Raw genomic sequence first — 17352 nt, 5'->3', positions numbered from 1 at the left:
ATATCATAATTGCCAGATTAAATAGTCCATAGAAGTATATGTTTAAGTTATTATAGCTGATTAATCATATGCTGGGTTATCAAGAGCTGTGCTTAGTGAAATATTTTTCTCTGAAATAGAAGTGAAATAAAAAACAGACTTCAAACAGATTTCCTACATTTTCTCAGTAGTTTCGAGTAAAAAATAAATCAGCTACAAGGTGAACTAAAGAGCTGACTTAGCACAAAGTGCAATCACATTTTTCAAGTAATACTAACATCACTGGAAAAGTTTACAGGAACTATCTCATTCTGTCATTAACAAATAAATGGGCTTTTACAAAATTAGAAAGTTTAAGCCAATGGTTTTGGATGGTATTCATGGCAGTGCTGAAAGAAGTGGCTGACATTACTGTGAGGTTACCATCGTGTTGCCATCTATGACAAACTGTGTTCAGCACAGGTGTGTGAGTCCTAGAAACAGGCATTCTCAAAGAGACACCTTTATGGAAGAGGAGGCAGAGATGGCAATTAGTAAGTGAGGGGAAAGAATATTTATGGCATCCAGCCTTTTAGATATTGTCATAGAAAACATTCCCTTCCTCTGCCACTATAGTATATGAATACTCAATGGTGTCCTGGGGATACTGCTGTCAGGCTGTGCATAAACACAACAAATATAACTACAGCTTTTGTCTCTGTTGTATCCTTTTGTTTATTTCTTTATTACTAATCTAAAAGGAAAATACTAATGGGGAAAAAAAACCAAAACCCATTCACATTCACCTCAATCAGCACTTGCAAGTCCTGAAAGACTTTAAAACACACATGTTCTTTCCAACATTGCCTTCTTACTGATCAAAGAGGTAATGCTAATTTTAACTAAGCATTCCTGGCTGGCTAAACCAATATTTGGAATCTCTCCATGCAATTTTGTATTGAACAAAAATAGGCAGATAGAGGACTCACTCATGTGAAAACCTGTTCTTCAGGTAACTGCAAAATGTTGGGCACCACTGTAGCATTCAGTGCTAAGGGTCTTGTTTTTTATCCGTCAAAGCTGAAAGCAAAATTTTCACTGACTTGACTAGAACCAGACTGGCAATAATGATGTGGACAGAGAAAAAAAAGGCAACATGGAAAGCAACTAACATTGATTCCACTTCCTGCCAAACCTATTGAATTAGAAATCAAAAGTGTAAATTTTCAACTAGTTCTGTCCAGCTCTACTCATGTAATTTACATTCCTTCTAGTAGAAAGTTAAAATTACCATTTAAAGTATTGATTATTGCACCTTTTTCCCAAATGAAATTCACTGCATCACAGTGACCGATCAAACAGTAGTTGTAAAAAGCTTTATTTCATATTTCAGTGCTAAAACAGAGAATGACCTGCAAAGGTCCTTTCTTACTCTGTTCCACAGCCTCAAGGGAAATGAGGCTAAAATAAGTAAACTGAAATTCAGCCTCCTGTATAAATTTAGAAAGCCTGTCAGTGAGGAAAGCCTGCTTGCTTCATTCCCAGGTTCCTCCATGCTTGCAAGGTACCAGTGCAACCAACAGTGACATTGCTCTCAGTGAAGTATCTGAAAATGTTACCACACATGTTTAAGAATGCATAGCTTGTGCTTGGTAGGCAACTACCCAGTGAAAATCAGTGATTGATGAAGCAGAAGTCATGAAAACCCGAACTTCGCAGTTTTCTTAGAAGAAAAAGTCTGCAATCAAGAACCCTATTTCTTGCTCTGACCGGATTGAGAGTCTACTGTACTGAGATGCAAAACCGGAGTACAAGAAAAACACATAGAAGAAGGAATAATAACTATTATAAGCACATCTGTTTCTCAGTTCTGTCGAATTCAAACCCACAAATGCCTATTCATGTAGCTGCATCACTGCTTAAAGTCATCAGTCAAAAATAAACATTCAGAGAGAAACAGAGAGACAAAACTGGCTATCTGGGAAGAAACTAATTCTCTAATATTCAGGCTGTTCTGATGCTAAGTCGTCATGCTGCCTTTTGTGGACAGAATTTGCGTCTGTTATCTCAATCATGCTAACAAGTGACTCACAGGTATCTACCTTCACTCACTAACATTCAGCATATAACCTACTGTCAGAAATATGGAAAAGACTTGGTGGGAAATATCTTTCTACCAGAAGTGAACTTTTGCTCTGTGTACACACTCGCTATTAAAACCTTCATTTAGCAACAGAAGCAAAAATACTTCTTTATTCGCATGCAAAATGCCCCTCGGAAATGTCACTGGAAAAGTATTACTTTAGTTCTGTCAGACATTTTATTACCTGAAGGACGATATCTTAACCTGAGGTCTAAAATATAGATGAATTGGTATTCAGATGACTTGAGACCTAGCAAAAAGACAGGAGAGTGGAAAGCTTCCCAGAGAGATTCCACAGGGAGAAGTCTGATTTATTTAATACAGAATATGACAAAAAGATATTCATATCCCAAGTTTTAATAAGTTTATAGTTGACAGGAGGAACAGAAGACAGCCTTGAGCAGCAGTTAATATACAGAAAAAGGTGTTAACTAGAAGAGTTAGAAGAGGAAAAAATGGAGCTCCAAGCAGATGAATTCAATTTAATTGCAGAAGATTTTGGACACTCTGAAAACTTCTCTGTTAAGATACTATGGCTCAAAGGACATGTTGTCTTTTTTCAGTGACTTATCATTTGTATTCTGAAGTAAAAACCAAGGGATCTTATAGAGTATCTTGTATCTAAATTGAGCAAAGAATATCTAGATATGTAAGGTCAGAGCTGTCTATGAAAGGACAACAAGTGAGAAAGTAAGCAGACGATAAATCAAGAGAATATTTTAGAATCTGCCACCGTGAAAACTTCACCATTTCTCAAGAGGCAGAGAAATTATTTTCTATATTGAAACAGGGATTCAGGGTTTGCTGTTAAAAACATTAGAAACCCATTAGATAAATCCCCAAGAGTGTTATGTTGAATGTCACTTTGTTTCTTTGAGCAAAGCAACACTCTTCATGTTTGTTAATGGGCTACCAATTTTACCCCATGTTGAAAGCTTCAGAAGAAGTTTGATTTTGTTAAGAAGGAATTTGCGTTAAGCTGCTGAAGCAGGTAGATGTAACTACACAGAAGAAAAGAAGGCAACTGGGGCATGGCCTGTGGCTTAACCCTCCACTAAACAGTATTTGCATTGGCTTTGGGATAAGTTTCATAACAGATTTTCTGGTAAAGACAGATGTAGGTGTGTGACATTTTCCAGTTTTTGGTTTCTTCTGAGCTCAAGAAAGATGATATTAACTTGTTAAAGCTTATAAATAAATACAACTTCATCAACAATTTATTATCTTAATTGCAAGACCACAAATTCTGAGTATGTTCTCAGGGTAAACAGGTAACATATATTAAAATTAAATCTTTTCAAACTGTAGCAGACTATCAGAATCCTTTGATATGCAAAACTACATAGGAAATCTGCTTTTAAAAAGTTCTTAAAGAAAGCAAGAACACTTCTTTCTTCCAACTTCTCAGCCTAGCATTGCTTCCATCAATCCCTTGGGTAAACCCAGCAATTTCCAAGATGACGGCCTGAATGCCATGATGCCAAAAGCAGAATTTACTCTAAAACTATATGGAGCAGTAAAGATAAATCTCTTGACTGTTTTCGGAATTTCTCTCCTATTATTAATCCCTATGCTGGGACATACGCACTTGTGAAGATATTAATCATAGTTTACTCTGCAGAGAAAAAGTCAATAGGATATTTGACTCTTGATTTATACACAAGCTTTAAGTATTTCACCTGTGTAATTCCGCAGTCAGTAGCTTATTTCTTCTAATTAAATCTTTATTTCAGCTTTCTGTGAGCCTGATTTTCCTCTTACTAACAGCAAGTTTATTAATATAACTCTCATCAATCAAATGGTGGTAGAATCTAAATAACATAAGAAAAAACAAAATCAAGGCTATTGACTTTGTACAACAGCTTTGCCGGTCTGTTCACAGCTAAACAGCACTTACTGAAGACTTAACAGAATGCTGGGCAAGGAAGGGATGGCATTTTTTATTGTTTAGAGACCTGTTTTGGAGGAACAACTGGCAAGATAACGAAAAAAAAGGAAAGGAAAAGACAAAAAAGCTCAGTAAGCAAAAATGAGGCAGTAAGTATAAAAACAACGACTAATCATCTTTGTCCATTTCATATGCACTATAAACTGAAAGCTAAACTGCGTATTAACATGAAATATTCTGCTATACTCAAAATTGTGTTATGAGCAAAAGACTATACACCTTATCGATATAGTATAAAAATGATTACTTTTTTTACTGGCTCTTTACTGCCTCTACCATTCACCAAGCTGAAGCCCAGGACATGTCAGGGACAACTCGTTTGGCCACTTTTAAACAAGCTACAGCCAGGTCTAGTAAAACCCGAGATTCTGCTTTGCCAGGTCAGCACAAAGTCTATTGCCTTTTACTAGTAATGCAAAAATCACATGTATTAGACTACAGTATATCTAATTATCTCTGATTCTGTTCAGCACATACAAAACAAATATGAAATTTTCCTAATACAGATGCATTTAAATGCTTTAATCAGATGCAGAGATGAGACAGAGGTTTGAAAGTGACCGCAGGCATAAAAGGAACAGCAAGATAAATGGAAACAAACATTAAAGAAGAAAAAAAAATGCGTTTTTGCAAAATAAGAAGTTACCTACAGAAAGTTTTCCAGAAACTGATAATGGTAACATCAAGTACCTGTGAGTTTTTAGAAGTAGCAAAAATAGAATGAAAAAGAGAATTAAGGCATGATGGACAGTAGGAATGTCTCAGGCTGAAGATAATTTTGAACTCCAAACAATGAGTGAAGAAGCTTCAGATATACAAAACCACAATAATAATAACAAAAAATATTATCTTTATTTTAAATATTCTAAGAATAAAGTACTGAGATGATTTATTGTTCCAATAAGGATGAAGAAGATTGAGTAAGAAACTGAGAGAAGTTCATGAAGAATTGAATATAGTGAAATCTCTAGTGGTCAGAACAAGTAGCTAAATAAATGAAGGAACAGTTAAGTGCTGTCTGGAAGACCAAAGGATAACATTAAATAGGACCTAAGAGCTCTTACTTACACTGTGAAAAAATTATCCCTGACAAAACCAGAACAGACAACAGAAGAGAGCAGGGAAGGATCTCTGGGAGACAAAGAAAACTGTTAAGAACAGACTGCCTGATGACAACTCTCAATTTTAAATGCAAAGCAATGTCTGCTTCGTGATTCCCATGAACTGCCTACTATTGATCCAAATGTTTTCCCTCAGCATGCTATGTAAACCTCTCATAGTTGTTGTATTTACATAGAAGTTGAAGGTTTTCTATTCATGCTTTCTATTTGACCACCTTAGAGTATCATATCCCTTTATTCACTATATAAAATAGAAAAAGTAGAATCCGTTGGCACAAAAAATAAAGTAGAAACCTATTTCTGATTTCTCAATTTAGTAGTAGCTCACTCTTCTTAACAGTCAATTGATTCTGCTTGCTGATTATTTTGTGGTTTTGCCCCTAAACATTACATCTGTCTACGAAACTTTTTACAATGTGCTGTAAACTATTCACCCTACTGACTCTATAGGTAAGTAGTAAACACTGGTCCATGTACTACACAGGACTAGAATTGCAGCTCCTTTAACTCTACCTTCTATGTGTTATTTAATTTTTATTTTTGTAAAGTGTCATCAAAATATTTAAAACTGCAGCTGCCTTTCTCTTTTAAACAAAATGCTCAAATAAATTAGGTATGAAAATTATGTAAAAAAAATTAATTTTTTCACATGCTGCCTGATCCCTCCTCCCAGGTGTCACAAGGCACTTCATAAAGTAGTTCAATAAGGAGGTTTGCAGTGCCCAGCTACCAGTGAGAAAGGTGGGAATTTAGCTATATTTGATATGTTGGAAGTCTATCTGAACATCACTCATGGTAAGTTAGAGCTCCGTGAGTCAGTACATGCAGCTTTAAGGTGTTCAAAGAATACTATGACACTGAAAAACAGACAAAGCAGAATTCTGTTCCACACCAGTGTTTTTAGCATAGAGATGCGCAGGAATAAACTCTGCCACCTGCACATCAGCCTACAGTTTTCTCATGTAATTCCTGCCAGTCAGTTCAACTATTATTTCTACAGCCAGAGTTAGACTATGACCCAGAATGAACTGCCAATGCACCCATGTTAACATGGAAAGCTGACATTAAAAACTGCTAAAGTAAGATAGTAAATTATGAGAGGTGTGTAGAACAAGGACTAAGAAACTTTAGCTTCCTCCAGTGAAAAGTTGCTGATAAATTCTGTATGTCACATAAGCGAGGAGGGTGTACTCCCAGGGAGAGGTGGATAGAACAGGTGACAAAAATTGACCAACTAGATATTCTATGCCCATCCACATCATACACCCTATAAAAGTGGGAGATCATGAGGGTCTTGCTCTCTTCATCCATGGCTGGCATCTGAAGAGGACCCTGCCTGTCGTGCCTGTGATCCAAGGCCTGGTTTCAGACCCTGCATCCCTGAATCCTGTTCCCGTCTACTGCTGAATCCAGTCCAGGACTTCCAGGTGCTGGCCCTGCAGCCACCAGCATGATGCCAGCTCAGCCACAGCTGTGCTACACTGGAAAAATCAGTGTTGGTTTTGTATATTTTGCATTATTTTCTCTCTTAGTATTATTAGTAAAGAACTTTCCAACTGTTAAGTCTCCCATTTCCTCCTATTCCCTTTCCTTAGTGGGGAGAATGGGAGGTTAACAGAGAGTATCTGCCACAGTTTATTGTTGCCCTGCAATAAACGGTGACAGAGATACTTTTTTTTTCACAAAAACATTTTCATTTTACAAAACAGGTAAATTCCAATTCTTAGTTGTTATTATTCATATTTTATTCAGTTCTATCTTTAAAATTAATTTCATTTCGTGCTCGTCTCTTTCATTACTAGGGTAGAAAGAGAAAAGTCGCAAAAATGTCCACTTGCCAAATGAAATATTACTTCCCTCTTAATGTATGTTTTCTCATTAAAAAAGGCATTTTTAATTTTTTCTTACATTTCCTCAATTCTGTGTTTATATGACTATGTAGACTATATATTTTCAAATAGAAACTGAATAGTAGACATAAAAACACTGTCATTCATTCAGGGCTATACAACTGTATCAATCCTGTTGATGAAAACTGAAATACCTCCAACATTAAATTAGCAAAAAACATTAACCACAGATGACTTTGGGCAAAAAACATGTCCCTATTTTGACTAAGAAACTAGGTTGTCATATCTGCTACTTCAAATGATCACTGTTTTATTTCTGTTTTCTATGTGGAGTTATTATAGATCCATTTGCAAGCAGCCCTGTACTTTCCAACACATGATTCAGTCATGACTTTGTTGAGAAAAAGTGTTAATTGACATGATGTAGCTATCACCATATTTGCTACAGCTCATCCAGAAATGCCCAGAAAGAATCCAGACTGAAATATAATTAATCAAAATGGAAGTATCAAGCAACTTTAAAACACTGCTCAACTAACACCAACACACACTGTTTCTTCCAGAAACAAATCAAATCCTGTACTTTTTACTCATTATTTTCCAAAACCTCCTTAGGTACTGAAAGCTCTGGTACTTCTCCAACATGACTGTACAGCATACCTAGAGAATGCCACAGTATTTTTCATGCCAGCCTTGTGATTAAACCAATTTTTTTTTAGTAAATAACAGAAGCAGCCTAATTATTAGGCTACTCTCAGCAAGGGAGCACCCTCCTCTTTTGAAACCAAGTATTTTTTTGCATAGAGGACTGCAAGACAGATAGAAGAAATCAAAAAAAGAAGCAATGCTGCCGCATAAATAATGGATTATATGTTTCCTGGGTTTCACTGCAGAATAAGAACATTTCTGTCTTCTTTAATTTAACAACTGTTTCAATATTCTTCTACTTCTTACTCAATGAAACACACAATAAATTATTTAATATAGTTGCAATTTAAATTTTAAATTTTGTAAAACAATTGTTATAATTTTTAGGTCCATGATGCTTTTAGTCAATACCAACAAAAATGATACCAATTATAAAAAGAACCACTTACCTGATGAGATATCTATTCGGTTCTTCTTCACTAGGGTGACATTGATATGGACACTGACTTTGCCATCATTTATGTCAATCTCAACATTCCCCAGATCATCTGCGAAGTTGCTGAAGACAAGAAGTCCATTGGGGTTCCAGGTTCGGAAAAGGAAACTGACTGAAAACAGATCCTGGCTCGGACGACCAGGAACCTCAAGGTAACTGGTGGCATTGAAAAAGACAGGCACTGCATGTGGCTCCACACAAGAAAAACTTAAGTTTCCCTAAGTAAAACACACACACACACAAGGAAAAAACAAACAAACAAACAAACAAACAAAAAAAAAAAAGAAAAAGAAAAAAGTAAGATTCCACTAAATTCATAGCTACCTCTAGAAAAGTATTCTAGGTTTTATTCAACCTAGAGTCTACTGTGACCAATGCAAGTTGTATCTAAAAATGTGTTATTAATATTATCATTATTGTTACAATTACAATGTTGTTGCTGATATTTCTGTCTTGTCTAGCAGTGGCACCATTGTATTTTGTACTGTACATACACACAATAAGAGGTAGTTTTTGCTCTGAAGAGTTATAGTCTAAGATAAAGCTTAGATGAAAGCATTAATATTTCCAGTTCAAAGATGAAGAAATGAATCACAGAAAAACATAGGCTTGTTTGTTGTCACGAAGAAGTGTATAACAGAGCAGTCATTCATCCTTTAATAAAAAAGAAAAACATTTTTCCAAATACCCTTATATCAATGTGTCAATCAATACAACACACAAGGTTGTGAAAGAATGATGTATAATATCTCATGAAGAGCTAGCCTCTCTGTTATGTTTCCTACTGGATAATATTAGATAAGCTAACACTTGCTTTCATGAAACAGAACAGTAGCTGATTGTGAACAATGCCTAATATTTGCAGTCAATAATTTTCTCTAGAAAAGAAATTCCAGTTTTCACACTGTAAAATTTTAATCTTTGGGAAACTGAAAAAAATCCAGTGAAGCTTATTAATTTCCAAGGCTTTAAAATGTATCTATAAACAAGACTTGAATTAGGGACATGGATTTTTCACTCTGATTCTCATGTCATATTTCATGAAAGACCACAATGGTATTATGATTTGTTTTCTTAGAAATTGTAAATAATTTGTAGGAATCTCTATCCAGAACTGACATTTTAATGCATCAATTCAAATATAACAGGACAATTTCCTCTGATGAAGAATTTCTCTAACATGTGGCAGGGTGGATCCTGTTCTATGGTTAGGTTTTGTGATGCACTGGGACAGATGGATAGTCTGTGGCAAATTCAGTTCAATTTGGGAAGGAAAATTGTCATCTGACACAGTATGGAAATTATTACTATGACCAATATAGGAATTCCTTCAATATTTATTTGCACATTAAAAAAAATACCAAAGATTGAACAACATTTTCAGATGTACCTAGATGTTTAGAGATGAGGTTCACCTAAGCACTGTTCAGAATCCCAATAGGAGTCAGTCATCATCCTTATCACATAAGTACTTTTAAACTCCATACTACTGACTTCCTAATGTAAGCTTTTATGTCATATATGTTTGTATTCATAGTGTATAAATGCATCTGAAAGTTCATCTTGAGAGAAGTTAGAAAATTTGGAAGCAATTTAGGAACTTTGTGTCTGAAAATATGTGGGAGGAAAGTCCTAAGGTTTTTTTTTTTTTAAGTAATTATTTTCAATTGGATATGGGCTAGATGATGTCAATAAGGAAGCAAGATGTAGCACTCAGTTACCAGTGTCCAAACCCACCACATTTTAGAAGAACAACACATCAGAAAACACCTTATCTGTGCCATAGGCAGATACCACCTGTGTGGCAGATTCAGTTTTTTATATAGTATTTCCATGGCAAAACTAAATGAATGAAAATAATAGTTTCCTGAGCACTCAGACAGATTCTTAGATTACTCTGTGTAACCACCTTTTTTTCCTACAGAGTGTCAGAATTTATACTGCCACACGGTCTACCTGTGTAGGCGAGTAGAACTAGCAGCAACTAGACTGCTAGTTGGAAGCCTCCACCATCACTTAAGAAACACTGATGTTTCCAATAATCTGGAACTAGCAAAGCTATTTCTTTATGCTGATCTCCTAAAAGATTTGTTCCTATCCTTATGATAAAATGTCAGCTTTACAAACCATGTTCTTTTCATACACCCATGTTCTATAGAAACTGAAAAATATCTAAGGATTTAGGAAAATACTTAGGAACTATAGGAAGCTTTTGAATTACAGTGTGAAGGAGAGAAATTATAATTACTTTCTGAATAGAGGTAAAAAGGCAAAGGGTTTCCCTTTTGCTGCTAAACTGCTTGGCTATTCTGGGCTTTTTGCTCTATAAATTGCCTAGACATTTTATTTTTATGTTTTCAGTCAGCTGAGCATTACCTCAAAATAGTTAAGTCATTTGTTTGAACAATTTTACTCTGAACAGTTCCAAGTGTGCTACAGAATACTTTTGGTTAAATCACAAATTTACATACAGAAAAAAAAGCTGGAGAGTGGCTGAAATACCCTTTGTTACACTTTGTTAACATTCTCAGTGTAGTAGTCACCCTATGGATTAGAAACAACTTATGTTACGTAGTTAAGGCACTCCTGTGGTGATGCTGAGGGCAACAGCATTTTGTAAGAGCTGACACCTCATGATTCAGTCACAGATGCCAATTAAGTAGTGCACAGAAAGCATTTTGTTAGATGTTCTCAAGATTTTCTCTTGCTGCCTTGTTACTGTGAGGGAAGTAACAATTTCTTCATAACAAGGAGGTTTTCAAATAAAAAAGACACTCTCCTGATATCCTGATGTATGGGATACTTGCACGTATAGCACATGTTAATGGCACTGAATGCATTTACATCCTTTTTCACACCAGTGAATGCATTTATCATGAACACCCTAAATGCATAAAACATTTCTTGAAGAAGTAACATGCAATTCTAATTTCTCTGCTAGTTAGTATTTTCCCTACTGAGCCACTGAGATTAATCTGAACTGGATTATCAATTCCCTCTATGACTGTAATTCACAAAACTACTCCTCTTTTAAGCAAAGCCCATCTGATACAGATTGCTCACTAGGTCTAGGTCAAGAGTTCAAGCTAATTATAGAATCATTAATCTGCAGCTTCTCTATATAATAGCATCCCTGTTTTTCAAAAAGAAAGACATCCTTTTCTGTAGATTCAGAGTGACTTGCTGAATAGTCCTCTGGGCAATGACATGTGAAAAACAAACATATAGTGTGCGTTTATACTGAAGCTGTTGGTCTTACTAGATATTTTTTCATACTACATTGAAAGGGAAATGGTGAAAACATCTTAATTCGGGAAGCTTGAGCTTTGTATATGATCTTTCACCTTGTTGCAAATTAGCTTCACGTTTACTTCCTACAAATCAATTTTGCCTATCCACATTCAGATGTTATCCCTTGCGGAAACACTACTGGGTCTTAAAACTTTTCCCAACTAATAGCTACCAGCTGCACGCATAGCTTTCAAAAGAGAATTAATGACTTTATTAAGACTACAATACCTGCTAAATCAGGATGGATCATATAGTACAGGCAATGTACTGTATGCTAATGCTTATCATCTTATTTCAGAATTTTTCTTATTACTTATCCTTAAGATTAACATAATGTTTGCTTAATATAAACCATTGAAAGAAAACACTCATCTTAAGTTTGTATATGATTACACTCAGTAATACACGGCATAGGAGCTACAGAAGTGGGTGGAGCATAGACCTAGGGGATGTAAGGATGGAGGGCAGTATTCATAATTCTCCTCAGCATTTTTCAGTTACAAGTTTTAAAACTGGAGAGAGTGTTCTGCAGAAAATGAACCCAATTAGTCTTCACATTGCTTGTCCTTAATATACATTTGGGTAGGAAAATTTGATGAAGTGACTAAATTCCTAAACTCCAATATCCCTGGACAACTTCTTGTTAGCTGCATAGTCTAGTCTCTTCTCACTGGTGGTGCAAGGGTCAATAATCTTCAGTTATGCAATATAATGAAAGTCCTACAGTGCTTGTTATATTTTAGTAGAAAACTTAAAAGATGGACGGGAAGATTGTTTACACATGTATTTCCTGTTTCTATTGTAGTCCTGAGTCAAGTTGCATACAAGAGTTAGCATCTACAGAGTTAGCATCTACACTGCCAACTCTCGTTTGCAACTTGGTTCAGGAGAAAAGTAGACACTTTAATTCTTTGTCTCAGCTGTCCTTTTCTCCCTGACTCTCCCTTTCGGATATCTTTATCATTTCCTTCATTTATCTTCTATGAGGCTCCACTAACAAAAGCAACAATAACTGGTCAAGACCATCTGACTCATTCTCTCCGAAGAGCTGTCTCTGTCTTTGGTATCACAAAGGATTGCCCAACTTTTTTCTCCTTTATTCTGACCCTTTTAATCTAAAAGAAATATACTATTGCAGTGAGTGTTGGGCTTTATTTAAATTAAAAATACTTTAAAATTGTCTTTACATCCTTACTCTTCAATAAATTAAAGATCTGCTTGGTGGTGGTTTCTTGCTCATAACACCTATGTGTATGAGACCTATTTTTCTAAAAAATTTTCTCATTCTGTACATTTAACTTGTGAACTCCCTTTCACTGTGTGACTTTTGAAATTCAACTACCCGTTGAATATTTTTTTGTCTGTATCATGCTTCTTTAATATCTGTCTTTCCTCCATTCTTCCCTGACTCCCTTATGATATATCTCATCACCACACTGATTAGTTTGTTTGTGTTCCACTTCATTACATTTTGTCTCTCTTGCCTCTTCAGGTAATACACGGTTTAGGGCAGGGTGTGCCTACTGTAATGGATTTCTACAGGATCTCCTACAACAGAGCTTTGATCCTTGTTGGATTGCTTTAGTGCCATCATCATAAACATGATTAGCAACAGTGGTCTCAACTAAGTCTATTTTTCATGCTAAGTCAGACTAAAAACTAGGAGGAAAAAAGCTTTTGTAAGAAATGTAAAAATCCATGTTGATTTATTTAGAGTAAAATTTATTTTGCTTTTGAAAAGGTGACACAATTTAAGTAATTCTACTGAACAAAAAGGTCACATATTTTTATAGTCATTCTCAGAACTGGAAATCAACAGAATCATCAAATTAAGCTAGCAAGCCATAGACTCTTGATGCAGCACTAACACTTCCAAAGCTTCCTCTGTGGATTTTACTTTCATGTTACAGGCAACAGAGTTTTAAAGACAAACAAAGGAAAAAAAACAAACAAAAATCAGAGAGGAGAGTTTACAGAGACTTCACAGTCCTGCTACCTATGCCACACTTTTGAAAGGATAGGATTTGCACTACAGAAACCTCTTAAGTAACACTTCTGTTCAGAAAGAAGCTTTAAGAATATACCCTACTAACTTGCAGTGAACTTGACTGCATAAAATGGAAAGATTGCTCCTGTGCAGAGATCTTTTTCTAAATGAGGCATCAATCTTTGAAAATCATGGTTACATTACAAGCTTAAAATGCACTGCAGGCAGGAAATCACAGGCAATTTGGGAGAAAAAAAGTCAAAGATTCAAGAGTTCATGCTCTTTGCCTTTGACAATGCTGAAGAAATTAATGTATAGAAAAGGTTCTATATAACAGGCTGTATTACTGAATTTGTATAGGCAAATGTCACATATCCAAAATTATTACTTTGACCATTTAGCCATATTGTTCATACAGTTATATGGAACTTCAGTATTACTATCCAAGCAGTAATCAAATGATAATCAATTCTTTGCAGTACATCATTGCTGCATATATTAAATTTTACTCTTTATTACATAAAGAGAAAAGCAATAGTGGAACCATACATATTATTAGCAGGACTTTGTGAAGGCTGTAAAGTTGTGCAGAAGAAATTCTTAAATAACTTATTCAGACCATCTCAATCTTATGGCAATAATGTATTTCATACCCACGTTGCATTTGCATGCCAGTGAGCAATTTTAGGAACATTTAGAGCTTTAAAAATACAGTAATTAAAGTTCATTCTTTCTTAATCACCCTGTCCATAAAGCCGCAAGTTTGAACATGAAAGTAACTATGAATGTTTAAGCAAGAGAAAAGATAGAATAAAATGTTAATAAGTTCTGTAATGTTAATATGCTAAATAATGATTTTCAAGTTGAATATCTTGAGGCTTTTCAGAGCTACCAGAACAGCATGCAGAAGCATTCACTTGCAATGACTTTTGCACTCCAGCAAACTAACTGGCTCTGCAGGGATGGAATATACCAGGATTTAAAGCCACGAGAAAACTGTAATTGATTTAATAATAAATCTCGTCTGTGCTAGTTTTGGACTACTATAATTTGGGAGGAAACGAAAGCAGTACATATAGGTTTAAATGATTTTCTTTCAAAAAGTAGTTGTCTGATATTGAAGGTTAATTTTGGAAAGATGAAACAGAACCCCAGAAGTAAAATGCTCAGAAATAGCAATAATAAAAAGTCACAAAGCTACATGCAATAAGATCTTTGGGTATGTGATAATATTTTGTGTGTTCTGTATAATCCCAGTATATCACAAGAAGATCAGCTACACACAATCACAAACCTTTTAGTCTCCTTTAGGAGGAGCAGAAGTTTAGATGATCATTAAACGATGCTCTTACCACATTAGAAGGTTCCAATTTCTTCCTCTTGGCAAGGTCAGTGATATTATTGCCATTGTAGTTGATGCTTTCCATGCAGCCTTTGAAATTTTTCCTACTGTTAGAACTTGGCTTCCCAGAAAAAGGCATGCCTCCAAAGGTTATCTTTGAATGAAACAGAAAATGGTAGATAGTTACTGGAGGGCAAATACTTTCAAACAAATTTGCTGTAGATATATTTGCTTTCTTTGAACACTGAAACATGGCAAATGAGAGAGCTGGCAATACTGCTAACAGAAAATAAGCACTGCAAGAGCAGAAAAATAATCTGTAAGGAATTCGAGCAAGCAAATATTTACGGTAGTAAATCCCAAGTATTATTATAATTGTCTGAATAGTGAGAACACATACATCACAGTTGTTCATATATGGATTGCTCTTCTGATTGCTATTGAACAGTATGTGTCTCAAACAAAGAACTTGGAATAAATGTCCACCCTACTATTTTTCTAAACAAGAGCAGATATGAAGTTAGCCGGATAATCTGATGCAAATAAGCCACTCAGCTCTGTGTGTCAGAGCTCAGACTACAACACAGCAGCTGTGGGCTCCAATGTGATGCACTTGTTTCCTTTAAAGCTTATATATCTACTTTATCCAGAAGAATTTTACAGAATCGCATAACTAAAGTTTTTATCCCCTGTTAGATAAAAGAACTTTCCACTATTGAGAACATGCTTTTATCACATAGTTATAGTCAAGGAGGAGTTACCACATGAGTTAGCAGGCCAAATCAGCTCCATAGAGAACATGAAAACAACCACAACATGAAAACCACCACAAAGAGTCAGCCATCAAGCTCAAATAGGAATTGGTTTTCCCTTAATGCTGAATTCCATTACCATAAAATACTGGGTTATCCAGCATCTCTAGTGCTAAAAAAATGAAGAAAAACAAATATTTTACTAACTAAAAATGTTAATCTCTTGTGAAGTCGCTCCCAGTCACTCCATAGACACTACACAGGTCTCTACTGCATCAGGGTCTCTTCTGAAATGTTTCAAGTGAATAAATGCTACATGTTTTCTCTAATATTTTGCAGTCCAAATATGAAGAATAAGAGACTCATGAGATCAGTCCCTGCAATCTATGTTAAGTATTTATATCCAATAGACAATGGCATAAAAAGTAATGACACTTAGCTTCTCTGCCCCATGAATGCTCATAAAAATGCCTACTTGTAATCTGCTTCTGAGATTTGGCAGAGCCAAGCGTTTATATATAATTCATTGTTAATTCCATTTGTTATTACTGAGAGCAAGAAAATGGAGCTCTAGGGACACATTTTCCATTTTAAAAGCGTGTTAGATATCACTTTCTATCCCAAAGAGGAGGCTTTGATTTGGCACATAAGATGAACTAAAGCTATACAGCTGAAACCCAAAATCTTTATAAAGAGCACATACCAGTTATGTAAAGGTGTTTTGCGGGACACATTCTCAGGTATTACAAATTGACATAACTTGACTTTAGGAAAGATACAGCACTTTATATGCACTGAGGAATATGACAGTAATAATCTTAATGGCTGTCAAACATTCTACTGCATGTTATAGTCATGTGTTTGGACAAGAGAAAATGGAAACTATTTGGAAAAAAAAGGAGAAAAATTGCAAAAACCACATACCATGACAGAAGAGTTGAAAGGTACTCACAGGATTTTTTACCTTTTAATCTTGAAAATGCAATCAGAACTCATTTTTATTCCTCTTTTGTGCTTAACTTTTATGAAAGAGATTAACCTAGAAACTTCTATAAAGAATAGCTTTGATTCTTTCAGGTTTATCCACTGTGATTAATTTATCACAAGGGCAACACATTTAAATTTAGTCTGTGATGACTAAAACCAAAACCAGTGAGATAAATTGAGGGGAAAGAAAGGGAAAGAGGTTAAGGCTCTTGCATTTATATGAACCACAGAAATATGTATCCACACACACTTGAATAAGTTTCGTTAAACACAAGGGATTCATGTACATGGAGACTGAAACTTATCTTTGAGAACTGTCAAAAGAGAGGAAGGTGAATCTCCTCTTACTAGGGGTAGATTTGTTATATGCAATGTATTTATTATGTAAACATGCTACACATATATATATTTATATAAATATGTGTGAATCACCCAACTCTGGCTTATGGCATTCAGCCTTTTTCTGTGGTTAACTCACTTGAAAATTTTTAATAAAATCTATTTCATGTGAATTTTCAATAGCTCAATTCAGATCTTCGATGCTCGATGAGTAATAGAGGTACAGGCAAATTTGCTCACTATTTTGCCATTATAACTGCTACCAAAGAAGTCATCCATAAAGATTTGCTGGAATGTAAGTAAATATTTGATTCAATAACATTTACAATCATAAGTAAATTTTTCAAACATTAATATCATATTCTTAATCAAAATATTGTTTGTAAAAATATCAATACAAAAGTTAATTCAAACTTTTCTGCATTACATCATTTTCATTCCTTCTCACTGCTTACAAAGTTGCAAGGATGGAAATATATGTATTTGGCTG

General features: G+C 35.1%; 1 protein-coding gene across 5 annotated transcripts in view; it reads right to left on the bottom strand.

Annotated features, from left to right (window-relative positions):
- Window positions 1-17352, bottom strand: part of CNTNAP2 (contactin associated protein 2) — a 1147495-nt gene that overhangs the window by 601039 nt on the left and 529104 nt on the right. For all 5 annotated transcript variants that reach the window (XM_065052118.1, XM_065052119.1, XM_065052115.1 and 2 more), the window contains exons 7-8: window positions 14795-14938; window positions 8118-8382 (exon numbers count right to left, since the gene is read on the bottom strand). In XM_065052118.1, the coding sequence (XP_064908190.1) occupies window positions 8118-8382; window positions 14795-14938 (409 nt within the window). The remainder of the gene's footprint in view (window positions 1-8117; window positions 8383-14794; window positions 14939-17352) is intronic.

The sequence above is a fragment of the Columba livia genome, chromosome 2, assembly GCF_036013475.1.
Source record: "Columba livia isolate bColLiv1 breed racing homer chromosome 2, bColLiv1.pat.W.v2, whole genome shotgun sequence".
NCBI lineage: Eukaryota > Metazoa > Chordata > Aves > Columbiformes > Columbidae > Columba > Columba livia.
Note: the sequence above shows the minus strand (reverse complement) of the source record. Positions and strands in the feature narration are given on the sequence as shown.